This window comes from Ranitomeya variabilis, chromosome 4 (genome assembly GCF_051348905.1).
Source record: "Ranitomeya variabilis isolate aRanVar5 chromosome 4, aRanVar5.hap1, whole genome shotgun sequence".
NCBI lineage: Eukaryota > Metazoa > Chordata > Amphibia > Anura > Dendrobatidae > Ranitomeya > Ranitomeya variabilis.
In genome coordinates, this window is record NC_135235.1 from 721,409,439 (window position 1) to 721,434,542 (window position 25,104).

At 45.4% G+C, this 25,104-nt stretch overlaps 1 protein-coding gene across 1 annotated transcript; it reads right to left on the bottom strand.

Annotated features, from left to right (window-relative positions):
- Positions 1 to 1,358: 1,358 nt before the first annotated feature.
- LOC143766656 (uncharacterized) lies at positions 1,359 to 25,104 on the bottom strand. Its single transcript, XM_077254478.1, has 7 exons — positions 24,995 to 25,104; positions 7,683 to 7,834; positions 7,376 to 7,555; positions 7,163 to 7,286; positions 6,982 to 7,079; positions 5,945 to 6,035; positions 1,359 to 3,861 (listed from the first exon to the last, which is right to left on the bottom strand). The coding sequence occupies exons 2-7, from the start codon at positions 7,758 to 7,760 to the stop codon at positions 2,252 to 2,254; spliced, it is 2,181 nt and encodes a 726-aa protein (XP_077110593.1). The 5' UTR covers positions 7,761 to 7,834; positions 24,995 to 25,104; the 3' UTR covers positions 1,359 to 2,251.

A 25,104-nucleotide genomic window follows, 5' to 3' on the forward strand; every position in this document is an offset into this window, starting at 1 on the left:
CAGCTGCTGGCACTGGAACAAGATGGTCCAGGGAGGCACAGGGAAGGTAAGTGAAATTTCTTTTTTTTATGTTTTCTGATGGGACCATTCATACCAGGATGGTGTTGGGGCCAATCATAAGGATGGGGCCATGCATACCAGGACTGGGATGGGGGCCAATCATACCAGAATAAGGATGGGGGCTCTGCATACCAGGATAGGGTTGGGCCATGCATACTAGAACGAGATGCGGCCATGCATACCATGATAATGATAGGGGCCATCCATACGATGATGAGATAGGGGCCCTGAATACCAGGATAGGGATTAGGCCATGCATACTAGGATGAGATGGGGGCCCTGCATGTTAGGAGTCGAGTTCCCGCCGCTGCACAGGGGGAATCTCGAACCATGTCTGCTGTGGTCTCCCATTCTACATCAGCCACAGTGGAGCCTGCTCAGCGAAGATGTCGGTCCCACTCAGTCTGATACTGTGCAAAGGGTTACTGCTGCCTTTCCAGGCTCTGATGTTGTAGCCTGCACTGGTCAGCGGTGAGCAGGCTTTTCTGGGACTAGGTCCTGCTTTGCACACACTGAGCATGCCCACGGGAGGACCTCTCATTGGAGGTCGGGGGTCACACGCTCAGGCCCTGTAGCAGCTCCCATTGGACCACTAGGAAGGTGCTTGTCTGCTGCAGCTATAAAAGGTTCGCATGGCCGCACGGCCATGAACTAGTATCAACCTGTGTTATGAGCTTTGCTACTTGGTGGTCATGTTTGCATGTGGTTAGGGTTGGCTGAAATAAGCCCCTATAATACCGGCACCTCCGGTGAGGAGTTTTGTATGCTTGGATTCAGGGCCCGGCTGAAATAAGCCCCTAGAATACCGACACCTCCGGTGAGGAGTTGTTTGTGTGCTATGCTAACTGCATGACCACTCTTTGCTTTGCTCAGTTAGGGAGCTGTGATCCTCTGTGAGGTTAACAGGGCACAGCGTTTTCATATCTTTGCGATTCTGTGAAGTTAACAGAGTTAGCTTATACCGCCACATAGTGCCGCCAATTACTTTGCAGCAGATATCTCTGCACGGTGGACCCCGGGCTGCGAATGCACCTTGTTGTTTCCTTCCTATACTCGGTGCTTCCGCTAGCCCTAACACTGCATACCAGGATAGGGCTGTGGCCATGCATACCAGGATAGGAATGAGAGATCCATGGATACCAAGATAGGGATGAGGGGGCAGGCATACCAGGCTTGGGATGAGGGGACCATGTGTATCAGGATGTGGATGACGGGACCATGTGTATCAGGATAGGAGATATTAAGTACAAAATTTACCACATTTTGTGATTCAGTGTTTATGTCTCTATTTTCCTCCTTTAAAACCTAGGTGAGTCTTATGGTCCAGTGCGTTTTATAGTCCAAAAAATACGGCATTTCATGCAATAAAATGCAATTTAATTATGCAAAAATCATACAATGTTATTTCCTGGTTTTATATTTTTATATTCTGTCTTTTACAGTTGAAGTGTACCAAAAAAAAATTACAGACTTCATTCTTTGTAGCTAGAAAAACTTGCAAAATCGGTATAGTATCCAATACTTATTTTCCCCATTGTATATATTTTCTCCAGGTCAGAGCTATTTTTGACAGTCAACAAAATACAATTTTCATGTAATTCATTCTTTACACTTTTATGTTTAAAAGGGTTGTTCTCTACATGCACAATCCCTTCTCAAGCCTTATGTTTGGTCCTATTAAAATAAAAATAATTATTCAAACCTTCCATGCCGATGCAGTTCCAGCAGTGTCAGCACTTGCGTTCATGAAGCTCATGTGAGTCTGACACATCATGTGAGCCCTGCGGCCAATCAGCGCTGATGTAACTGTCCCCAACTTCAAATCGAACAATAGGGGGAAGTATAGAGCAGCCGCAGCTCTGGTTTCCTGTTTATGTTGAATACTTCCGAAGGTGGGGACAGTGAAGCTGGCACTGATTTGGCGCAGGGCTTGTGTACTGTAACAACCTCACATGAATCCTGGCATCACTGAATTGGCGCTGGCAAGGGAGCTGTGTATGAGTATTTTTGTTTTAAAGAGGCCAAACATAAGGAGTAACAATGTGTGGTCCTAGCAGTAGACAACTGTTTTAAGAAGTTAAAATTTTTGGTTACAATATTTCCAACATTCTAAACATGAAAAGGCTTCTCCCCTGTGCAACTTCTCTGATGTTTAGTAAAGAGTTGAATTCCATGTACAACATTTCCCACATTAGGAACAGGAAAAAGGCTTCTCCCCTCTGTGGGTTTTCTGGTGCTTAACCAAATTTGAATTCTGGTTAAAACATTTCCCACATTCTGAACAGGAAAAAGGCTTCTCTCCTGTGTGGATTCTCTGGTGCCTATAAAGATGCCCTTTCCGATTAAAACATTTCCCACATTCTGAACATGAAAATGTCTTCTCCTCTGTGTGACTTTTCTGGTGACTAACAAGACTTGATTTATGGTTAAAACACTTCCCACACTCTGAACAGGAAAATGGCTTCTCTCCTGTGTGGATTCCCTGATGTCTATCAAGATGCCCTTTCCGATTAAAACATTTCCCACATTCTGAACATGAAAAAGGATGCTCACCTGTGTGAGTTCTCTGGTGCTTAACCAAATCTGATTTCTGGTTAAAACATTTTTCACATTCTGAACATGAAAATGGCTTCTCCCCTGTGTGAGTTCTCTGATGCGTAAGAAAATATGATTTGTGTGTAAAACATTTACCACATTCTGAACATGAAAAAGGCTTCTCCCCTGTGTGGATTCTCTGGTGGATATCAAGATGAGCTTTCAGATTAAAACATTTTCCACATTCTGAGCATGAAAATGGCTTCTCCCCTGTGTGAGTTCTCTGATGCGTAACAAAATTTGATTTGTGTGAAAAACATTTACCACATTCTGAACATGAAAAAGGCTGCTCACCTGTGTGAGTTCTCTGGTGCTTAACCAAACCTGATTTCTGGTTAAAACATTTTTCACATTCTGAACATGAAAATGGCTTCTCCCCGGTGTGAGTTCTCTGATGCGTAACAAAATATGATTTGTGTGTAAAACATTTACCACATTCTGAACATGAAAAAGGCTTCTCCCCTGTGTGGATTCTCTGGTGGATTTCAAGATGAGCTTTCAGATTAAAACATTTTCCACATTCTGAGCATGAAAATGGCTTCTCCCCTGTGTGAGTTCTCTGATGCGTAACAAAATATGATTTGTGTGTAAAACATTTACCACATTCTGAACATGAAAAAGGCTTCTCCCCTGTGTGGATTCTCTGGTGGATATCAAGATGAGCTTTCAGATTAAAACATTTCCCACATTCTGAGCATGAAAATGGCTTCTCCCCTGTGTGAGTTCTCTGATGCTTAAGAAAATTTGATTTGTGCATACTATATTTACCACATTCTGAACATGAAAAAGGCCTTTCCCCTGCGTGAGTTCTTTGGTGTATAACAAGATTGCACTTCTGGTTAAAACATCTCCCACACTTGGAACAAGAAAATCTATTCTCTGCTGTGTGAATTTTTGGATGCTTAAGAAAAGATTCTTTGAGGGGAAAACCATCTCCATATTCTAAAAGTGAAAATGGCTTATTTACTTCAGGAGCAATTTGTTTTTTAATGCTTATTTTGTGACTTTGATTTTCATTAGTAGTCGGTAATGAATCAGAAGACAGGACCTGTTTCAAAAGATCTGACGATGGATCTTTGTTGTGAAGGGATGATGGTATATCTGGAGTAATGGCATTCACTTCAATTGTATCCTGTGGGATCTCAAGATTATGTGATTTAAAAACTGAAGATGTCAGCTGCCCCTCTGACCTCCTGGTGCAGTCATCTGTTAAAAATAAAAACAATTAGTTTTCATTATAAATCCTTGAATTTTACATATTTTGACATTTCTAAGTAAACTGTCCACAACATGACAAGTTATATTAAATTCGTAATTATTCACTAAGACAATGACAGCTCACAGTCTAATAGAAAACCTCATAGGATGAACCAGTAGAACGTGGTGTTCAACTGTTTGTTCATTCTGCCTCCAAAATATAGAGTAAAAAGTCACCAAACAATGTTAAGTTGGCGAAAATTATACCAATAAACCTATTCATCTCACAAAAAAACAAGTCCCCACTCAGGTCCATCATCTGTAAGTGAAAAACAGAGGTTTCTACATTATAATTGGCTCAAAGGGTCTTGAAAAGCAACATGGCTTCCATAAACCAATCCAGCAATATCCAATCTCCCAAAGTCAAATCTTCCCCTCGCTTCTGAGCCTTGCAGTGTGCCCAAACCACATTTAGCATCCATGTAGTTGGCATTATTATAGTGAGAAGAACCCACTTAATTTACGATGTGTGTGTCTCCTGCAACACAATCTGGGCACTGTGTTGGGTAATAAAATGGCATATTTGTAATTTTCACTTTCCAACATCCAATGCGTGCTAATTTCTGGAAAGTGGCACTGTGGTCAATATAGTCACTATTCCAATACTTTAATCCTCTGAGGGTTATAATTTCCAAAATGAAGTCAATTTATGGGGATTTCTACAGCTCTGGTTTTCTGCCATTTTCTCATATTAGGGCTTCTGCATATGGTATGTCCTATCTCCTCTGGGATCGCTCCTGTGAAATCTTGTTCTGTTACCAAGCACGGCCTTATTCATTCTACAGGCGGCACTGGTAATGGAAGAGACATCAAAACCAGAAGCTCTGGGCAACGCAGGCTCTGTCCTGCCATTAAGATTAGGGTGCCTGGGATTTGTAGTACCATCCAGGCTGGCAGTATGGGTTTGTGTTGTCCAGCTCCCTGCTCCAGCCAGCGGGAAAGCACCACACCCTACTAAAGTTCGAAGCATATTGCTGGAAGCTGTCAGATACAGCCTTCTTCTCTGGTTAATTCCTCTGTGCTCAGCTCCCGGCTTGTTTATTTGTTTCCTGTTGTGACCTCAGCCCGCTTACCGACTACTCGTGTCTTCTGATTTTGTATTTTCTCTGCTCTCCTGGTACTGACCCGGCTACCTGATTATTCTTGCTATATCTCGCATCACAGAACAGAAAGTAATACCATGGCCAAAGCCTAGGGGTCTCTGTCAAGGTACAGACCCATGTAGATGGGTTAAAGTATGATGAACAAGGCAATCCCTGGGATCTGTAAAATGGAGTAGATAGCGCCAAGTCTTTTCATGGTGGACATCTTGAGCTGCCAGGTGACCACAAACAGTGCCCCCAATACATAGTGTCTGCAAACTATTTCTGCAAGATCTGCAGTCAAATAGCTAAATAGCTTCTTAACCCTGCCATGTGCCCAGACAGTAGTGTACAACTGTATATAGGGTATTGTCAGATTCAAGAGAAGTTGGAAAATAATTTGTAAAGTTCATTTGTTTCCTATTATCCTTTGTGAAGAATTTCAAAGTTATCACCACAAAGTGACCCACATCAGGTTCGAAAAATTGGGCCCTGATTAGGAACAAAAAATGGACTGCAGGAAGTGGTTAAATCAGAGGATTTGAGCAGTAACTACTGTAGTCAAAAACTGTGACTATAGACAATAACACATCTACTGAAATGATTAAACTCAACAGTCGTCATCAGTAATAAATGAGTAACTAGTGGTGAAACCTCTCTGGGGTAATTAGAGTATGGGGCTCAGTGGCTCTTTCAAGCTAAACTATTGTAAGGGCTAATGTCAGATGTCAGATCAGTTTCAAGAAGAACTATTAGACATTCAAAGAAATTGTTTTATAACAGTGTACAGCTGATGTGTCAAAGTTTTGATGGGGGAGAATGTTGAAATCTAAAGGCAAAATTGTGATCACACGATTGTAATACGACCGGACTACACCACCGATAAAGCATCCACAGCCGATGACTGAGAAGAATCTGTGACTTCTCTGCATTTAGTGGTCACTACTCACCTGGGTAGTCATATGTAGGCATCTCCTCTTTACACCGCTCATCACCTCTCTCATATGTCTCTGTTGTATTAATATGGGTCAGATCTTCACCCTGAAACAAACATAGTATTAGTCACACACAGATGGAGAAGAGAGTCACATCTACGATCAGCTCTATTCCTGTCATTGGTTCCGCCATCAGAGCATTACTGCCCTTACTGGCGAATAGGGCCTGGTGAGCAGAGGAGACCCCCAGCAGGCCGCCTCTCCTCTATGGGCCCCAGCGGCTCAACTGACGACGCACGGCAAGTTAAAATCTATTGCCTTGCGGGAGATCACAAGCTGGCAGCTGATGTCAGTGGACATGTTGCCGACATGAAATGTCACTCTCATATGATGGTATGTGCCTAAGATGTATCAGGTGGAGGACACCGCTGGACCTCAGCCAGGTAAGGATAAACTTTTTTTTTTTTTTTTTTAAGCTACAGTAAGAGGCTGCATTATACTACTATGGGGGTGCATTATACTATTATGGGGCTGTATTATATTATGGAGTGCATTATACCACTATGGGAGTGCATTATACTACAGGGCTGCATTATACTATGAGGTGCATTATACTACTATGCAGCTGCATTATACTATGGAGTACATTCTACCACTATGGGGGTGCATTATACTATGAGGTGCATTATGCGCCTAAGGGGATGCATTGTACTGCTATGGGCCTGCATTATTCAACTACATATGACTATGGGATGCATTATACAGATACAGATGTGGATTTTTTCTATGAGTGAGCAGTGAGACTATGGAAGGTTCGAGAGTTGGAAATGGAGCTGGGGGTGTAGCCTGGGCAGAGTCCCAAGGGGGCCCGAAAGTTTTGCCAGTATGGGGCCCTGAAATTCCTGGTGGCAGCCCTGCATGCCATCTGCACCATTCTCATTACACAATTATAAAACATATAATACTGGTGAATAAAACAAGACTGAGCACAAGAGCTTCACAGCCATCTACATATAATAGGGGAGATCTCATGACACCTTATCTCCATCTACCTGATGATCCTGAGGAACATTGGGATCTTCTCGCTTACAGTCCTGTGTAAAAAGAGGATGGGGACATCTCTCTGGTGCTCTCATCTTACTGGATAGAACTGGAGGAAACACATACAGGCACTGAATTAATTCTTTACATACAGATAATTATAGGCCGTGTGTATTTAGTCTTGTCTATTACCTGGTGATGTGAGGGCCTGGGGAACCTCCATCATGACTTCCTTATACACATCTTTATGTCCTGCTAAATACTCCCACTCCTCCATGGAGAAATAGACGGCGACATCCTGACACCTTATAGGAACCTGTCACATACAATGATACCATCATAACCCAATCCCTTCACCCTTCATAGTGTTACTGTATATTGTCCCAGCATTTGCAGCAGTGTCACCTCTCCAGTCAGCAGCTCAATCATCTTGTAGGTGAGTTTTAGGATCTTCTGGTCATTGATGTCCTCCTGTATCAGGGGGTGAGGTGGAAGCACCGTGATTGGGCTCAGGGGTCTTCCCCATCCCTCAGACACAGGTTCCTGACAGCGCTCACTAGAGGTCTTCTTCACTATTGTGTAATCCTGGACATGGAGAGACATTCATAAATTTCACTATAGACATTTCCTGAGTCCTCACCTCTCCAGTTCTGCCCATCTGTTATTTTCATAGATAAGAATGATGTAATGTGACGTCATCAGAATCTCTCACCTCCCCAGTAAGCCGGAAGAGGATTTCTAGGGTGAGGTGTAATATCATCTCCGCCATCTTGTCTCTGTCTATATCCATCTTTGATGGGTAAATCAGGAAAATTCTCTTATATAAAAAAGGTCTTCACTGAGAGGATCTGATATTGTAGAGACCTGAATGAGAAGAAGATGAGCCGATGTAACGTCATAAAAATCCTGTGTAATAATACAATTACAGTATTTAGTTTTCTTCTTTACATCTACTAATAAAACCTATATGTTTTAGGCCACAGATAACAAGCAGTTTCTTCCTCGGAGTCGGCAGCTGAATACGTTTCTCACAGACTCATCTTCCATAACGCTAATTCTAGTCTCATTTACTGACAATGGAATCGGCATTAGCAATACTGCAGGAGATATTCATTACACGTGACATGGGAAATAACTACTTCATGATGAGGACGACATCTTCATCTTCTACTACGGCTCTAGAAACAGATTTGGCCAGAGTCCGTCACTGACTCCATCACCACCGGCCATCTATATGAATGTTTCCCATCTTTCCCGCACTGTAATCTTCTATTTATTATTATTTATTTATATAGCACCATTGAGTCCATGGTGCTGTATATGAGAAGGGGTTACATACAAATTACAGATATCGCTTACAGTAAGCAAACCAACAATCACAGACTGATACAGAGGGGCGAGGACCCTGCCCTTGCGGGCTTACATTCTACAGCATGGTGGAGAAGGAGACACTAGGTTGATGGTTGCAGCAGCTCTGGTGTTGGTGAGGCTGTAGCCCAGGTAGTGATGAGGAGACAGGGGGGTCATTGCAAGCTGTAAGCTTTCCTGAAGAGGTGGGTTTTCAGGTTCCGTCTGAAGGATCCAAATGTGGTTGATAGTCGGACGTGTTGGGGCAAAGAATTCCAGAGGATGGGGAATATTCGGGAGAAGTTTTGGAGGCTGTTGGGTGAGGAGCGAATAAGTGTGGAGGAGAGAAGGAGGTCTTGGGAGGACCGGAGATTACGTGAGGGAAGATGTCGGGAGACTAGTTCAGAGATCTATGGAGGAAACAGGATATGGATTTCTTTGTAGGTCAGTATTAGTAATTTGAACTGGATACGCTGAGGGAATGGGAGCCAGTGAAGAGATTTGCAGAAGGGGGAAGTGGAGGAGTAGCGAGGAAAGAGATAAATTAGTCGGACAGCAGAGTTAAGGATGGAATGGAGAGGTGCAAAGGTGTTAGCAGGGAGATTTCAGTAGTTGAGGCGGGAGATGATGAGGAATGTACAAGAATTTTAGTAGGTTGTTGGTTGAGGAAAGCACGGATTCTGGAGATACTTTTGAGCTGAATGCGACAGGAGGTGGAAAGAGCTTGGATGTGCTGTTTGAAGGACAGGGCAGTCAAGGGTTACTCTGAGGCAGCAGACATCAGGTATGGGGAAAGCGTGATATCGTTAATTTTGATAGATAGGTCAGGTAAAGAAATCTGTGAGATGGAGGAAAGATGATGAGTAGTGATGAGCGAATATACTCGTTACTTGAGATTTTCTGAGCACGCTCGGGTGTCCTCCGAGTATTTTTTTAGTGCTCGGAGATTTAGTTTTCATCACCGCAGCTGAATGATTTACATCTCTTAGCCAGCTTGATTACATGTGGGGATTACCTAGCAACCAGGCAACCCCCACATGTACTTATGCTGGCTAACAGATGTAAATCATTCAGCTGTGGCGATGAAAACTAAATCTCCGAGCACTAAAATATACTCGGAGGACATACGAGCGTGCTTGGGAAATCTCAAATAACGAGTACCGTATATACTCGAGTATAAGCCGAGATTTTCAGCCCAAATTTTTGGGCTGAAAGTGCCCCCTCGGCTTATACTCGAGTCACGGTCGGCGGTGGGGTCGGCGGGTGAGGGGGGAGAGGGCGCTGAGGTATACTTACCTAGTCCCGGCGATCCTGACGCTCCCCCTGCCCGTCCCACGGTCTCCGGGTGCCGCAGCCTCTTCCTCTGTCAGCGGTCACGTGGGACCGCTCATTAGAGAAATGAATAGGCTGCTCCACCTCCCATAGGGGCGGAGCCGCATAATTCATTTCTCTAATCAGCGGTGCCGGTGACCGCTGACAGAGGAAGAGGCTGCGGCACCGAAGACCAGCTGTCCGGGGGAAGGAGCCAGGGACGCCGGGAGCAGGTAAGTATCGCATATTCACCTGTCCGCGTTCCACACGCCGGGCGCTGTCTCCATCTTCCCCGCGTCTCTCCGCACTGACTGTGCAGGTCAGAGGGCGCGATGACGCACATATTGTGCGCGCCGCCCTCTGCCTGATCAGTCAGTGCAGAGAGACGCCGGGAAGATGGCGCCGAGGAGCTGCAAGCAAGACAGGTGAGTATGTGTTTTATTATTTTTATTGCAGCAGCAGCAGCACAGCTATGGGGCAATAATGGACGGTGCAGAGCACTGTATGGTGCAGCTATGGGGCAATAATGGTGCAGAGCACTATATGGCACAGCTATGGGGCAATGGTGCAGAGCACTGTATGGCACAGCTATGGGGCAATAATGGTGCAGAGCACTATATGGCACAGCTATGGGGCAATAACGGTGCAGAGCACTATATGGCACAGCTATGGGGCAATAATGGTGCAGAGCACTATATGGCACAGCTATGGGGCAATAATGGTGCAGAGCACTGTATGGCACAGCTATGGGGCAATAATGAACGGTGCAGAGCACTATATGGCACAGCTATGGGGCAATAATGGACGGTGCAGAGCACTGTATGGCACAGCTATGGGGCAATAATGGTGCAGAGCACTGTATGGCACAGCTATGGGGCAATGGTGCAGAGCACTGTATGGCACAGCTATGGGGCAATAATGGTGCAGAGCACTATATGGCACAGCTATGGGGCAATAATGGTGCAGAGCACTGTATGGCACAGCTATGGGGCAATAATGGTGCAGAGCACTATATGGCACAGCTATGGGGCAATAATGGTGCAGAGCACTGTATGGCACAGCTATGGGGCAATAATGAACGGTGCAGAGCACTATATGGCACAGCTATGGGGCAATTATGAACGGTGCAGAGCACTGTATGGCACAGCTATGGGGCAATAATGGTGCAGAGCACTGTATGGCACAGCTATGGGGCAATAATGGTGCAGAGCACTATATGGCACAGCTATGGGGCAATAATGGTGCAGAGCACTGTATGGCACAGCTATGGGGCAATAATGAACGGTGCAGAGCACTATATGGCACAGCTATGGGGCAATAATGGACGGTGCAGAGCACTGTATGGCACAGCTATGGGGCAATAATGGTGCAGAGCACTGTATGGCACAGCTATGGGGCAATGGTGCAGAGCACTATATGGCACAGCTATGGGGCAATTATGAACGGTGCAGAGCACTATATTGGCACAGCTATGGGGCAATAATGGTGCAGAGCACTGTATGGCACAGCTATGGGGCAATAATGGTGCAGAGCACTATATGGCACAGCTATGGGGCAATAATGGTGCAGAGCACTGTATGGCACAGCTATGGGGCAATAATGAACGGTGCAGAGCACTATATGGCACAGCTATGGGGCAATAATGGTGCAGAGCACTGTATGGCACAGCTATGGGGCAATAATGGTGCGGAGCACTATATGGCACAGCTATGGGGCAATAATGAACGGTGCAGAGCACTATATGGCACAGCTATGGGGCCATAATGGACGGTCTGGAGCATCTATTTTTATTTTTGAAATTCACCGGTAGCTGCTGCATTTTCCACCTAGGCTTATACTCGAGTCAATAAGTTTTCCCAGTTTTTTGTGGCAAAATTAGGGGGGTCGGCTTATACTCGGGTCGGCTTATACTCGAGTATATACGGTATATTCGCTCATCACTAATGATGAGTTCAGATTTGTCCACACAGTTTGAGGAAGCGAGAGGAGAAGAAGGAGGATATGGCTGATAGACACTTTGGGATTCAGGACAGCAGAGAGGTGGTATCTGGGCCAGAGATGTAGATCTGAGTGTGATCAGCATATAGATGGAAACGGAAGCTATAGAACTTTAGAGTTGTCCCATGCCAAGTGTATAGATTGAGAAGAGTAAAGGTCCTAGAACAGAGCCTTGGGGGACTTCAACAGAGAGTGGGTGGGATGAGGAAGTAGTGTGGGAGTGGGAGACGCTGAATGTGCGGTTGGAAAGCTATGTGGAGATCAAGATAGGGCGAGGTCTATCACGTTAGATCTCATGTCTGAGTCACACACTGAAGTTTGAGGCTTTTATAAAAGCTTTTTTGTTTGCACAAACACCGCAGACAGAAATTATCTGATCCCAAAGTCTCCAAGTACAGTGTTTAATGGGATTTATTTCTGACCTTAGGCTGACCTATATTACAGGAAAAACACCAGGAAAAAAAAAAAAACATGAAAAAATTATTTTTTTGACACGATAAACATTTGTTTTACTCTTTTGGGCCCAGAACATAGATTTACACTCCTAGGATGGCACAGGGGTGGCTACAACGAAACCCTGGCAGTTTAACCACTTGCTGCTGTCTGCCAAAAACAAACATGGCATCTAAGAAGATATGACAGAGTTCGGCTGAATGCCCTACGACCCAAAGTACTCGATAGTATGGGGCGGCCTATTTACTATGATACTTGCATGCCTAATAATGGTTTCTGGGCCTGAAATGTACGAAGGTCTATTTGGCTGGGCCAGAGGCAGCGTCCAATAGGTCAACCCCTTCTTGATTAGTTTGGCCCCGATTATAATAATAAACCCTATACTCATCTCCCGTTTCAATGGTGTCTGCACTCGCTCTCCCCGAGACTCTCATACAGTGTTGTGACAAGTGATTGCTGGCGCCCAATCAGCACTGGCGTCACTGTCTCTGCCTTTAGACAAATGGAACATGAAAAGGAAGTCCGGTTCTTGCTCAATTTGTCCGAAAGCGGAGACAGTGACACCAGCGCTGATTGGGGACCACCGAAGGGCATTATTGAAAGGATTAAATGACTTTGGGTCACTGATCTCACACAAGCATCGCTATGTATGTATTGGTGGTGTGAGATCAGTGGCCCAAAGTCATTTAACTCCTGTAAAACACTAAAGAAGTTGTCCGCTACTTGGCCAACTTCTTCTCATTCCCCTCGCTGAGCCGCAATTAAAAAATTAAAGCCTATAAGTGCCTCCTGTCCCTGCACCGTTCCTGCATGTTCGGCATAGTTCTCCCAGGGCTCCCATGCTGTTATGTAACGTCCCCAATCAGCGCTGGTGTCACTGTCTCCGCTTTCGGACAGCATGGGAGCCCTGGGAGAACTATGCCGAACATGCAGGAACGGTGCAGGGACGGGAGGCACGTATAGGCTTTAATTTTTTAATTGCGGCTCAGCGAGGGGAATGAGGAGAAGTTGGCCAAGTAGCGGACAACTTCTTTAGTGTTTTACAGGAGTTAAATGACTTTGGGCCACTGATCTCACACCACCAATACATACATAGCGATGCTTGTGTGAGATCAGTGACCCAAAGTCATTTAATCCTTTCAATAATGCCCTTCGGTGCACACTTTGGCCATTTTTTTGCCAGTTTTTTCATTTTGTAGCAGTTTTTATGTGTATTCACATCAGGGCACCTCGCTGCATTGTATTTTATTATTGTAATCTTTTTATTTTTGTCTGCCAAATAAGAAACCAATTTCAACCCTGAATAAGAAACCAGACAAATACAAAACCAATTTCAGCATCGTAACCAGCAGCACTGCAGCCACCGAGGAGGAGGCAGATGGGGCTGTCACCCTGGTCCTCATGCTCTGAGAGGCACACCGGAAGCTATGCTATGGTTAATTGTATTGCGGTGTATAGGAATGCAGTATACTACATGGAGGACAATGGGGAGTTAATTATACTGTATGGAGGAATATGGGGAACATATTGTACTACTGTATATGGAGGATGTGTGGATTGCATACTATATGGAGCACTATGGACTGTGCAGTATACTATATGGAGGCCTATGGGGAGTGTATTATACTATATGGAGGACTATGGGGAGTGCATTACACTATATGGAGGACTATGGGGAGTGCATTACACTATATGATATAGAGGACTTTGGGGAGTGCATTACACTATATGGAGGACTATGAGGAGTGTAATATACTATATGGAGGACTATGAGGGGTGTATTATACTATATGGAGAACTATGAGGGGTTTATTATAATATATGGAGAACTATGAGGGGTGTATTATACTATATGGAGGACTATGAGGGGTGTATTATACTATATGGAGGACTATGAGGGGTGTATTATACTATATGGAGAACTATGAGGGGTGTATTATACTATATGGAGGACTATGGAGATTACACTATACTAAAAGAAGGCCTATTAGGAGTGTATTACAATATATGGAGGGCTATGAGGAGTGCATTATACTCTATGGTGGCCTATGGAGAGTATTATACCATACAGAGGCCTATGAGGAGTGCAGTATACTGTATGGAGGACTATGGGGTGCATTATGCTATATGGGGGCCATCATACAGTGAGGGGGGCCATCAGTGTGGGGCCATCATACAGTGTTAGGGCCATCAAACAGTTTCGGGGCTACTAAGGGGTCAATATATTGCGAGGGGTACTATAAACTGAGGGGACATAATACTGTGTAAAAGGCTAGGTTCACATTAGCGTTTTAGTCCGCAACGTATCATCCGCATGTGCAAATGCATGGAAAAACGCATGCTTACGCAGCGTTTTTTTTATCCGCATCATCTTACGTATGACGACGAAAAAACGCTGCATGCGCATGCGTTCGATATTTCCAATGTTTTCCAGTAGCTTTTTCGTGACATCAGACTCCCAGTGGGCATGTCTCATGGGATTTCTATTTATATAGACACACTGAGTGAGGAAATCCTCATCTTTTGCTGCTGTATCCTGCTGCAAGATGGATCTTGACACGGAGAGCTTCTATGCTAATCTGGATATACAATTGAAATTAGTGGTTGCCTTTGCTTGTCAAGAAGAAGACAAATACTGAGAAGATGTCATCATTGTTACTGGCAACACCCCATCGCTGAACTCTAAGAGAGACGTGGAGCCTACCACTTATTATGCACCGAGCTGCGTGCAAACCCTCAGAAGTTTTTTTTTTGACTACACGAGGATGTCTGAACGGAGTTTCGATGACTTGCTGCAACGTGTCCAAGGATCCATTACCAGGCATGACACACAACTCCGTAGAGCAATTCCTGCTGAGGAATGTCTGCTGATGACCCTTAGGTATGCAATTGTGAAAAATAAACACATGTTCATAGTATTATTGTTAGAAAACCCATGTATTCAATTTTTTTATTTCCACTTTCTGTTCGGCAGATTCCTGGCTACCGTTCTGCATCAAGAATTCCTCCCACAACCCACAACTGAACTCTGGCTTAAAAATGCTGAAAAATTGAATGACATTTGTAATTTTCTTAACTGTGTGGGGCTGTGGATGGCAAACACATTCGGATTATGAAACCTGCTGGAAGTGAAACTGAGTATTTTAATTACAAAAAATACTTTTCTATTGTTGTAAAGTAACACACTGGCGCTATGTATTGGCCTGAACCTTCAGCTGCAAGCACCTTGGCACGTAGTGTGCAACCCTGCCACCCAATATTAAAATTAGAATAAAATCAACAAACAGGTGCTGCGCTAGCAGGAGGAACTGTGACTAGGAATACATCTCAGTCACCTACCTCACTGTTATGAACTGATGTGTCCACTTGGGACAATGAGCTGCTGCAGACCGTCCTCTGCTATCTTGGAAGATCTGTGATTAGAACAGTGCAGCCACGTGAACGATGCACTACCATCCGGGGAGCGTCCTCCCGTAGTGCTGAAAACCCCACCAGTCTCGCCGCTGTAGTGTCCGGCAGGCAGCTACGGCCGATAGCGCCGCCGTGCAGTGGCGTGGTGAGCGGGGGGCGTGGCTTACTAGGTGATGTCACCAGTCCGTATGACGGACACTAACAGGGGCCAATCCCGACGCGTTTCGAGGGTGCCGACCCTCTTTCTCTTGAGAAAGAGGGTCGGCACCCTCGAAACGCGTCGGGATTGGCCCCTGTTAGTGTCCGTCATACGGACTGGTGACGTCACCTAGTAAGCCACGCCCCCCGCTCACCACGCCACTGCACGGCGGCGCTATCGGCCGTAGCTGCCTGCCGGACACTACAGCGGCGAGACTGGTGGGGTTTTCAGCACTACGGGAGGACGCTCCCCGGATGGTAGTGCATCGTTCACGTGGCTGCACTGTTCTAATCACAGATCTTCCAAGATAGCAGAGGACGGTCTGCAGCAGCTCATTGTCCCAAGTGGACACATCAGTTCATAACAGTGAGGTAGGTGACTGAGATGTACTTTTCTATTGTTCTCATGGCGATTGCAGATGCTGAATATCGATTTGTCACCATGGACAAGGAAATGAATCTCAAGACTTTCAAAAACTCTGACATGGGCCAATGTTTGTATCATAATAATTTTCATTTTTCACAGCCACAACCTCTTCCCAACACAGAAGGCCCGTCAATGCCGTGGTTGGGGATGAGGCCTTTCAAATGTGTGGCAACCTCCTAAAACCTTTATCAAGTAGGGACTTGAATCAAACCAAATGGATTTTCAATTACCAACTGACAAGGAACGAAGAACTGTGGAGTGTGCCTTTGGCTTGCTGGTATCTAAATGGCGCATTTTGGGAACAGCCATAAATCTAAAAATTGAGACAATTGATGAGGTTGTGAAAGCATCTGTTGCTATGCACAATTACATCCTGGCAAAATAGCGACCCAACTTAGAACCTGAGGAACCTGTTACATTGCATGATTACCAAGATCACCCTCTGTGGACTACAGTGGAAGATGCCCAGATGAGGGATAAGTTTGCTGCATACTTTATTTCTGATAATGGACGTGTGGCATGGCTAGACGGAATGGTTTAAGCCGTTAAGTATGTACCTGTAATGCAAAAAAGGTACCTGTAATGTTTAAATGTACCTATAATGTTTGCTAAATTAAATAAAAGAATACCTGTAGTAAAAGACCCATTACAAGTTCCCTCAATAATACAATACACACGTGTGTGTTTGTGACGGCGGCACTTGGAGACAAAGAAAACACAGATATTGAGCAAAAAAATTAAACATTTATTTAACAAAAAAATAACGGTGTTTAGGATCAGGGTCTATCTGAGGGTGAGATGTGGTGGACCTTGGGGGTGTGGAGCTGTGAGGATTGGGTGGTAGATTGTTGAGGAAAGGGTTACAGGGGAAGGGGCAACAAATTGAAGGAGTGGATAATGGATGGGACGGAACACATTGGGAGTAGACAACACAGTGGAATCATGGGAATGGATAGACAAACCGGAAGGGACAGACACAAGGGAAGGTAGTGACACATTTGACAACAGAGACACATTGGTAGGTGAGGGTGGAGGTGGTGGGTCCAATTTTAGCAGGGTTTTTGACTCCAGGTCTTCATCCTGGTGGGAATGTTTTTAGTTTTGGACCTTTGCTTTCTTGGCTGAGTGGGAGTGGTGGACTCTGTAGCAGTCTTCTGGCGTGGTGCTGTTCTGGACAGCGTGGTGGATGCTGCTGGCTGCAGGGGTGCTGAGCTTAGTAGCGTGGTGGATGCTGCAGGGGTGCAGAACTTGGCAGCGTGGTGGATGCTGCTGGCTGCAGGGATGATGAAGTCGGCAGCGTGGTGGATCTGCGAAATGGAGGCAATGGTGGTGGATAGTTCGGTACTGTGGGAGTTTGAAAGTAGATGTTCGGCTGCTGGTAATATCCTCCGGCCTGTGAATTGTAGCTTTGGGACTGCTGCTGCTGTTGCAATGCGTGGCTGTAAGCAGCATGGCAGGCCTGCATGACGTTGATCGGGAATTGAGGCATAAGGTTTTCCGACACTTCCCACTCTATTGAAGAAAAAAAAAAAAATGTTGCGCCGGTCTCTCAAGGTCGGCTTCCAGGCAGTCAAGGCATTTGTTGACATCCTGTATAAGTGGGTTCACATGGGTGAACCCACTCTTCAGTCACCAAGCACCTTAATCCCATCCTGGAAGACCGAGCTTAAGTGTATAAGCTCGGGCATGAGTAACCTCTCCCAGCCCCTCTGCCACTGATGAGAAGACCCAACAAAAAGCAGCGGCAGAGGGCCAGGAGAGTGGAAAATCTGATGGACCGGCGGCTGCTTGTTCCTCAGCCAGAGAGGCCTGACAGGTTACTACATCGCTGGTGGATGATTTGGATTGTGCCTGTTCGTTGACTGCTCAATGAGGGTCCGCTTCAACAGAAGGCGATCCAGGTTGTGTAAAGCTGCACCAGGTTCTGTGGTAAAAAAAAAAAAAAAAAGAAAAACATTAGTAAAACACCTAAAAGAGGTTAAATAATAGCAAGACAACCCAAAAGATACTCACATTCGCATAGCAAGCGCAGGCATCAGAAAAGCAAGGTTTCGGTGGTATTTGTATTTTCCGAGTATCCTTTGAGCAGCACCACTTTTAACCATGATTAAGACCTTAACAGGTCGAAACGCGTTGGTTTTATCATGTACCAGCTCACAGACACAAAAAGAGGACTTAAAAATCCTCCAAAAATTGAAAAAAAAATCACAGAGAAAAAAGCAGAGATGATTACCTGCTGAAGCCTCCAAACAAATGCACTAGCAGGGCGCATCGGACCCGATGTTCCAGCTATAAACCAGATGCTCTGCATTGCCTGTGTGAAAAATGCCACATACAGACTATTATCGCTTATCTTTTTGTGCACTAATGCCAAATAGCCAATACTGGATTGAAAGTGGTTGTTTCATCGGTATTTTTTTGCACCTGTGTTTTTGCCATCATTAATCGGGTCCGATGCGCCCTGCTAGTGCATTTGTTTGGAGGCTTTAGCAGGTAATCATCTCTGCTTTTTTCTCTGTGATTTTTTTCAATTTTTGGAGGATTTTTAAGTCCTCTTTTTGGGTCTGTGAGCTTTTACTCAATGTTTAGCATTAGGACTGGCAAAATGTAAGGACCCTTGACACGGTTTGCCAGCTTATGTATTGAGGCCCCAATATAAACTAATACCTTACATACATTGATATGTGTTTTTTTTTGTTTTGCACTTTATCTTGCGGGGCGCAGTCAGACCAAGATGGCTCTGTAAACTGTAGGCCTCTATTCACACAGCATGCATTTGGTAGCACTGGGCAGCCCGCCTGTATGTGCGTTAGTAATAGGCTGTAAACCAGATGCTCTGCATTGCCTGTGTGAACAATGCCACATACAGACTATTATCGCTTATCTTTTTGTGCACTAATGCCAAACAGCCAATACTGGATTGAAAGTGGTTGTTTCATCGGTATTTTTTGCACCTGTGTTCTTGCCATCATTAATCGGGTCCGATGCGCCCTGCTAGTGCATTTGTTTGGAGGCTTCAGCAGGTAATCATCTCTGCTTTTTTCTCTGTGATTTTTTTTCGTATCATGTACCCCATCATTTGCTATACCACTATGAAACAAGGATTTTAATGGATTTGTCTAAATAAAATTGAAATTTTAACCAAGTTTCACACTGGAGATTTACTTCCTCCTTTTTTTTTTTTCCTGTTGTGGACAACGCCTCTGATCCAGGCACCTCCTTGCATGAATTTCATTCTGAATCAATCAAGACTTTTGTTCCTGAGCAAACTTGCACACAAGGACTTCGGCTTCAAACTGGTGAGCTGAATTTTTTCCCCCTTCACTTTTTTCCTTTGCATACACACTTTTAACCTGGTTCTCCTGTCTCATGTACTTGTTGAAGCGATCCTTCATCGAGCGTCAACGCACTCTTATTCTCTTTACTATGAAGGGGGGAAAAAAAGGAAAAAATTATTTGTAAAACAATGCACCTACATTTACATTTTCACTGGCGCGTCACACCACATTGCAATACTTACCAAGATCATTTCTGGTAGGCCAGTCTCACACGTCCAGACATTTACGGTACCGGAAAAATCAGTACCGGAAAGATCTGTGTACGTGTGCTCATGTGGCACATCAGTGTGGCACACGTGCGGCAGCCGTGTGCCGCCTGAGGACCACACGGACTGCCGCAAGAGAGACAGCGCTACAGTAGGCGCTGTCCCCTGCGTGTGGTGCTGAAGCCGGCATTCATCCCTTCTCTCCTGCTCGGCTGAAAGCAGCGCTAGCAGGAGAGAAGGGATGAAAGATCAAGGTTTTTTTTGTTTAAATTAAACTTTGGGGTCACCTCCCGCCAATTCCCCCCCACCCCCCGTGTGCCCGCCGGCTTGAAGAGAAATACTCACACAACTCCCGCGATGCCTGCTCTCAGCCCCTGCAGCTCGTCCTGTGTGAGCGGTCACGTAGTACCGCTCATTAAGGTGATGTATTTCTCTTCAAGCGGGCGGGCACGCGGGGGGTGGGGTGGCAGGCGACCCCAAACTTTAATTTAAACAAACAAAAAAAAAACTTTGATCTTTCATCCCTTCTCTACTGCTAGCGCTGCTTTCAGCCGAGCAGGACAGAAGGGGTGAATGCCATCTTCAGCACCACACGCAGGTGACAGCGCATACTGTAGCGCTGTCTCTCCTACCGCAGTACGTGCACACGGAGGAGAGAGCACACTGTTCTCCGTGTGCTCGAAGCTTTGCGGACCATGCTGCCGGAGAAAAACGGACATGTCTACGTGTTTTCAACACGGACACACGGTCCGTGAAAACACGCAGGCATGTGCATAGACCCATTCATTTGAATGGGTCTACGTGTGTCAGTGTCTCCGGTACGTGAGAAAACGGTCACTACACTTACCGGAGCCACTGACGTGTGAAACCAGCCGTACTCGGCGTGGCACGGCCCCAATCATGCAGCAGCGATCTGGCCACTTCTTCCCAGAGTTGACGAATCACAGCAATGTCGGAGTGCTGATGATCACGGGTGTCCCATAACGGCACTCGCTCTTGCACAAGGTGAATTAGTTGCTCATTTTCAATGTCCTGTTTGGCTCCTTCCCGTTGTGGAACCTATAGATCCAATAAAACAAAATAATCTTAAGTAAAAATGAATAAAAAATCAATTACAACTCTGATGAAAAGAATACTTACACCACGTCGCTCCTCCTGAGACACATGAGCCCGACGACCCTGTGAAGATTCTTTTCCTCTCGACTGCTCCTGCTCTTCATCAGTGGAAGATACACGTAAAGAAATTACATGATTTAACACAGGTATAGTATTGCCAGTCAACACATACCAATCAGTATAGCAAATGTGATTACATTATCGGTGTCATGTCTACCCTGGGAAGCAGTCACTTCTTCACTTGAAGACATAGCTGAAGAGCAGGCAGCAGGCAAGTGAAACACTACAGAAAAAAAAAAAAAAAAAAAAACTAAAAGAAAATTTAAACTTGTTAAGAGCCAAACACAATGTAGCCCCCCCCCCCAAAAAAAAAAAATGGACACCACTACTTACATTATAGCCAGTAGTCCAACAGCACAGCAGTCAGCACAGGACAAGGACAGACGGCAGCACCAGAGACAGATGGCAGCACCAGGAGACAACCAGTCTAAAGAAACAAACAAAAAAAAAATTGAGAGACAGACATTTTCAAAGGTTCTATACATACATAGCCAGTGTTGTCCTCATCAGGACAGCAGCACCAGGAGACGCCAGCACCAGAGACAGCAGTACCAGGACAGATGGCAGCACAAGGAGAGACGCCAGCACCAGGAGACAACCAGTCTAAAGGAACAGAAAAACAAAAATTGAGAGACAGACATTTTGAAAGGTTCTATACTTGCATAGCCACTGTTGTCTTCACCAGGACTGCAGCAACAGAGACAACAGCACCAGGAGAGACGCCAGCACCAGGAGAGATAGTAGCACCAGAGACAGCAGCACCAGGATAGATGGCAGCACCAGGAGAGAACCAGTCTTGTGCTTCTGTCCAGATTCTTGTGCTTCCGTGCAGTCTTGAGAGTAATGGACTACCTGTCTCCACACCCCCTTTTATACATCAGTGATTTTGCAGGTGGGAACAGTTTCCTGGACATGATTAGTGTGAAGTACGCATTGCGTTTCGAACGCATACGTATGCATGTTCTTCCGTACCAATGCGTTCCCATAGACTGTAATGGGTTTTTTTTTTTACGCAATCATCTGCAATCGTCCATATGCGGATGATTGCGCAATATTTGTCGCCTCCAAAAAGGCAACATGTTGCGTTCACCGCGCCCTGCTGCACACCGCGAAACTACGCATGCGTACTCAAGCGCATGTAAACGCATGTCCTTGTGTACACCATGTTAAATATATGTACGCATGACATGCGGATCTATGCAGATGAAATGCTGCGCGCACAGACGCAAATGTGAAGCCAGCCTAAGAGCATCATACTGTGGAGAGGGGAGCTGAACGGGGGGGAGACTCGGGACATTATTAAATGGTAAGTGGGCGCTTATTGTTATAGGGGCACTCTGGTTATTGTGAGTGTCAGAGGGGCACACAGGGAACATTATTACTTTCTACGTGAGAAGAGGGCATTACTATATTCTAAAGATCTGTTTTACCATCTAGAGCAGGGGTGGGCAATTAATTTCCCCCGGGGAAGGTGCACATGAGAGACTGACCATTGTGAAGGGCCGAACCAATAGGCCGAAATTAATTATTCATTATTAATCAATATTAATACTGATATTATATTGATAATTTTATTAATATTCATTGTATAATTTAATATTGAGCAGAATTAAGAATGCTGACATCACATTATATATCGTATGAGCCCCCCCAACAGCCCCTTATATGCGGCATGAGCCCCACACAGCCTCCCCCATATGCGGCATGAGCCCCGCACAGCTTCCCCCATATGCGGCATGAGCCCCGCACAGCCTCCCTATATACTGCATGAGCCCCCACACAGCCTCCCTATATACTGCATGAGCCCCCACACAGCCTCCCTATATACACACTGCATGTCTCCCCCATAGCCTCCCCATGTGAAGCATGTCACCTCCATATGCAGCACCATGTGCCACATGAAAACCCCCCCATGTGTGCAGCGCCATGTCGCCCCATGTGTGCAGCGCCACGTCGCACCCCCATAGCTTCCCCATGCCCACCCAAACAACCCATACACGAGAAAAAAAAAAAAAAAAAAACCATACTCACCTCGGTCCCGTTCCCTGGCGCACTGCTTCTCTCCCTGCCTCCGCTCACACGCTGATTGGTGGAGGAAGTGGCCGCACATGGAGACAGCGAGCGGGCAGGCACCGTGCGGCCCGTGGACCTCTGATTTCCAGCCCAGGGATGTGGGCCGCACTTTTCCCAGGCCTGATCTAGAGGGCACACAGTACCACATAGTAGGCGCAGTAATAGGGACACATACGGCAGCAGCAGCTCAGTACTGGGGTATTGGAAGGATTAGGAGGTTCTTTGGGCTGGGAATAGATGGGGACGGCTGGAAATGTGAGAAGTGAAATGTGTCTGTAATCTCTGCAGATGAGTTCTGGCTAAAGAAGTGGTCGTGTCAGTCTGGGCCAGATGGAAAAGACGTCAGCTGTAACTCACCATTTATAACTGTGCTGTAATCTCCTATATGTTCTGCAGGGCTGAGATCTATCACTATATGGTCACCATATGGCGGTAATATCAGTGCTGGTCTCTGTATAGAGATTATTTTCCGTAATAGCGCAGTCATTTCCAATCTTTTTTGGTACGGGAGGTTTATTGACGACCTCCTATTCATTTGGAGGGGTGATATGTCCCCAATACCTGAATTAGTGCAGTATATTAACAGTAATCCTTTTGGTTTGTCCTTTACATCAGTTTCTCACAAATCATCTATCTCTTTTTTAGATCTACAATTGGTGGGTTCAGTCAACAAAATTACCACTTTTACATATTCTAAACCTTTATCTGGAAAGAGCATATTGCATGCATCCAGTTGTCACCCCAAGCCTACAGTAAGATCAATAGCAGTGGGTGAGTTTTCCCATATTAAACAAAATTGTAGCGATGATGGCAATTTAAGGGGTGATGATGGCAATTTCTGATTGTGAGAGCAAACTAAAAAAAATAGGGGTTATCCTACATGAATGGTAAATAGTGCTAAGAAAATTGTGGAAAAAAATTGTTCCGATTTACTGGACAATACTTCATATTAAATAAAAAAGGGACAACAAACCTGTTCTCTCACTACAATATAGTCCTCAATTTATGGACATTAAGAGAATATTCTAGAAATACCTTCCTATATTGGAGGAGGATAATGTCCTGTCTAAAATCTTAAATCCTGGTTGTGCGGTTGTTGCTAAAAGAGCCCAGACTATGGGTAATATCAGAAACCTTAAAAAACGTGTTTCTGAGCATTTGACCGATAGTTATAGTAATGCTGATTGTTTCGTGCCATGTCACAGGCTTCCAGGCATTATGTGCAGGTTCATTTAACATTTCTCGACAGTTTTAGATCACATGACTTTCTGGTGGGTGAGCTTTATTTGCCAATGTATAAACTGCCGGTCAGTTGTATGTGTTGCCGCTTTGACAAAGAACACAGTTTGTGGTTGAAACGCATTGCTGCGTTATTTGGGTGCCATGTAATTGTATACCATTCTGGAATAAAGTAAAGCCTTTTTTATCAGCTGGAAAAGATGTCAGCTGTAAGTCACCATGCGGGCTGAGATCTATCACTATATGTCACCATATGGCGGTAATATCAGTGCTGGTCTCTGTATAGAGATTATTTTCAGTAACAGCTCGGTCGCCTGCTGAGGTTCTCCTACATCCACTACTAGGCCGGAGTCACATCACTGTATAACACGACCGAGGGGTATGGGATAAAACCTCACACAGAACTCGGCCCCGTGTTACTCTATAGGGCAGCGAGGATCTAAGATTGTCAGAGAGACTCGGCTCACTCGCCCCCATACAAGTCTACGGTGTCACCTGAGTGCAGTGCGACATACACCAACACCGGCAGCAGAGGAGATGGAGAAGTTACAGCTGTGCTCCGATCCCGTCATGTGAGAGAATCAGAGCACCGAGCACTGACACCTAGATCACAGCAGAGCAGGAGCCGAGGGCATCAGTATCTCACATCCGATGCCATACACTGGAGTGACTCCGGCCTGAGGGGGGCGCCACCATAGTGTAATCAGGGTTACCTGGCTACGGGGCCACTCAGAAGGTTCTCCCTGATCCAAACCCACTAGATGCCCCCAGTAATGGGGAATCTCCACATCCCTCCACCCACAGAGCAGCACTCCACATAGAGAATAATGGAGCCTCCAGCACCGACCTCCACCCGCAGAGCCGCACTCCACATAGAGAATAATGGAGCCTCCAGCACCGACCTCCACCCGCAGAGCCGCACTCCACATAGAGAATAATGGAGCCTCCAGCACCGAC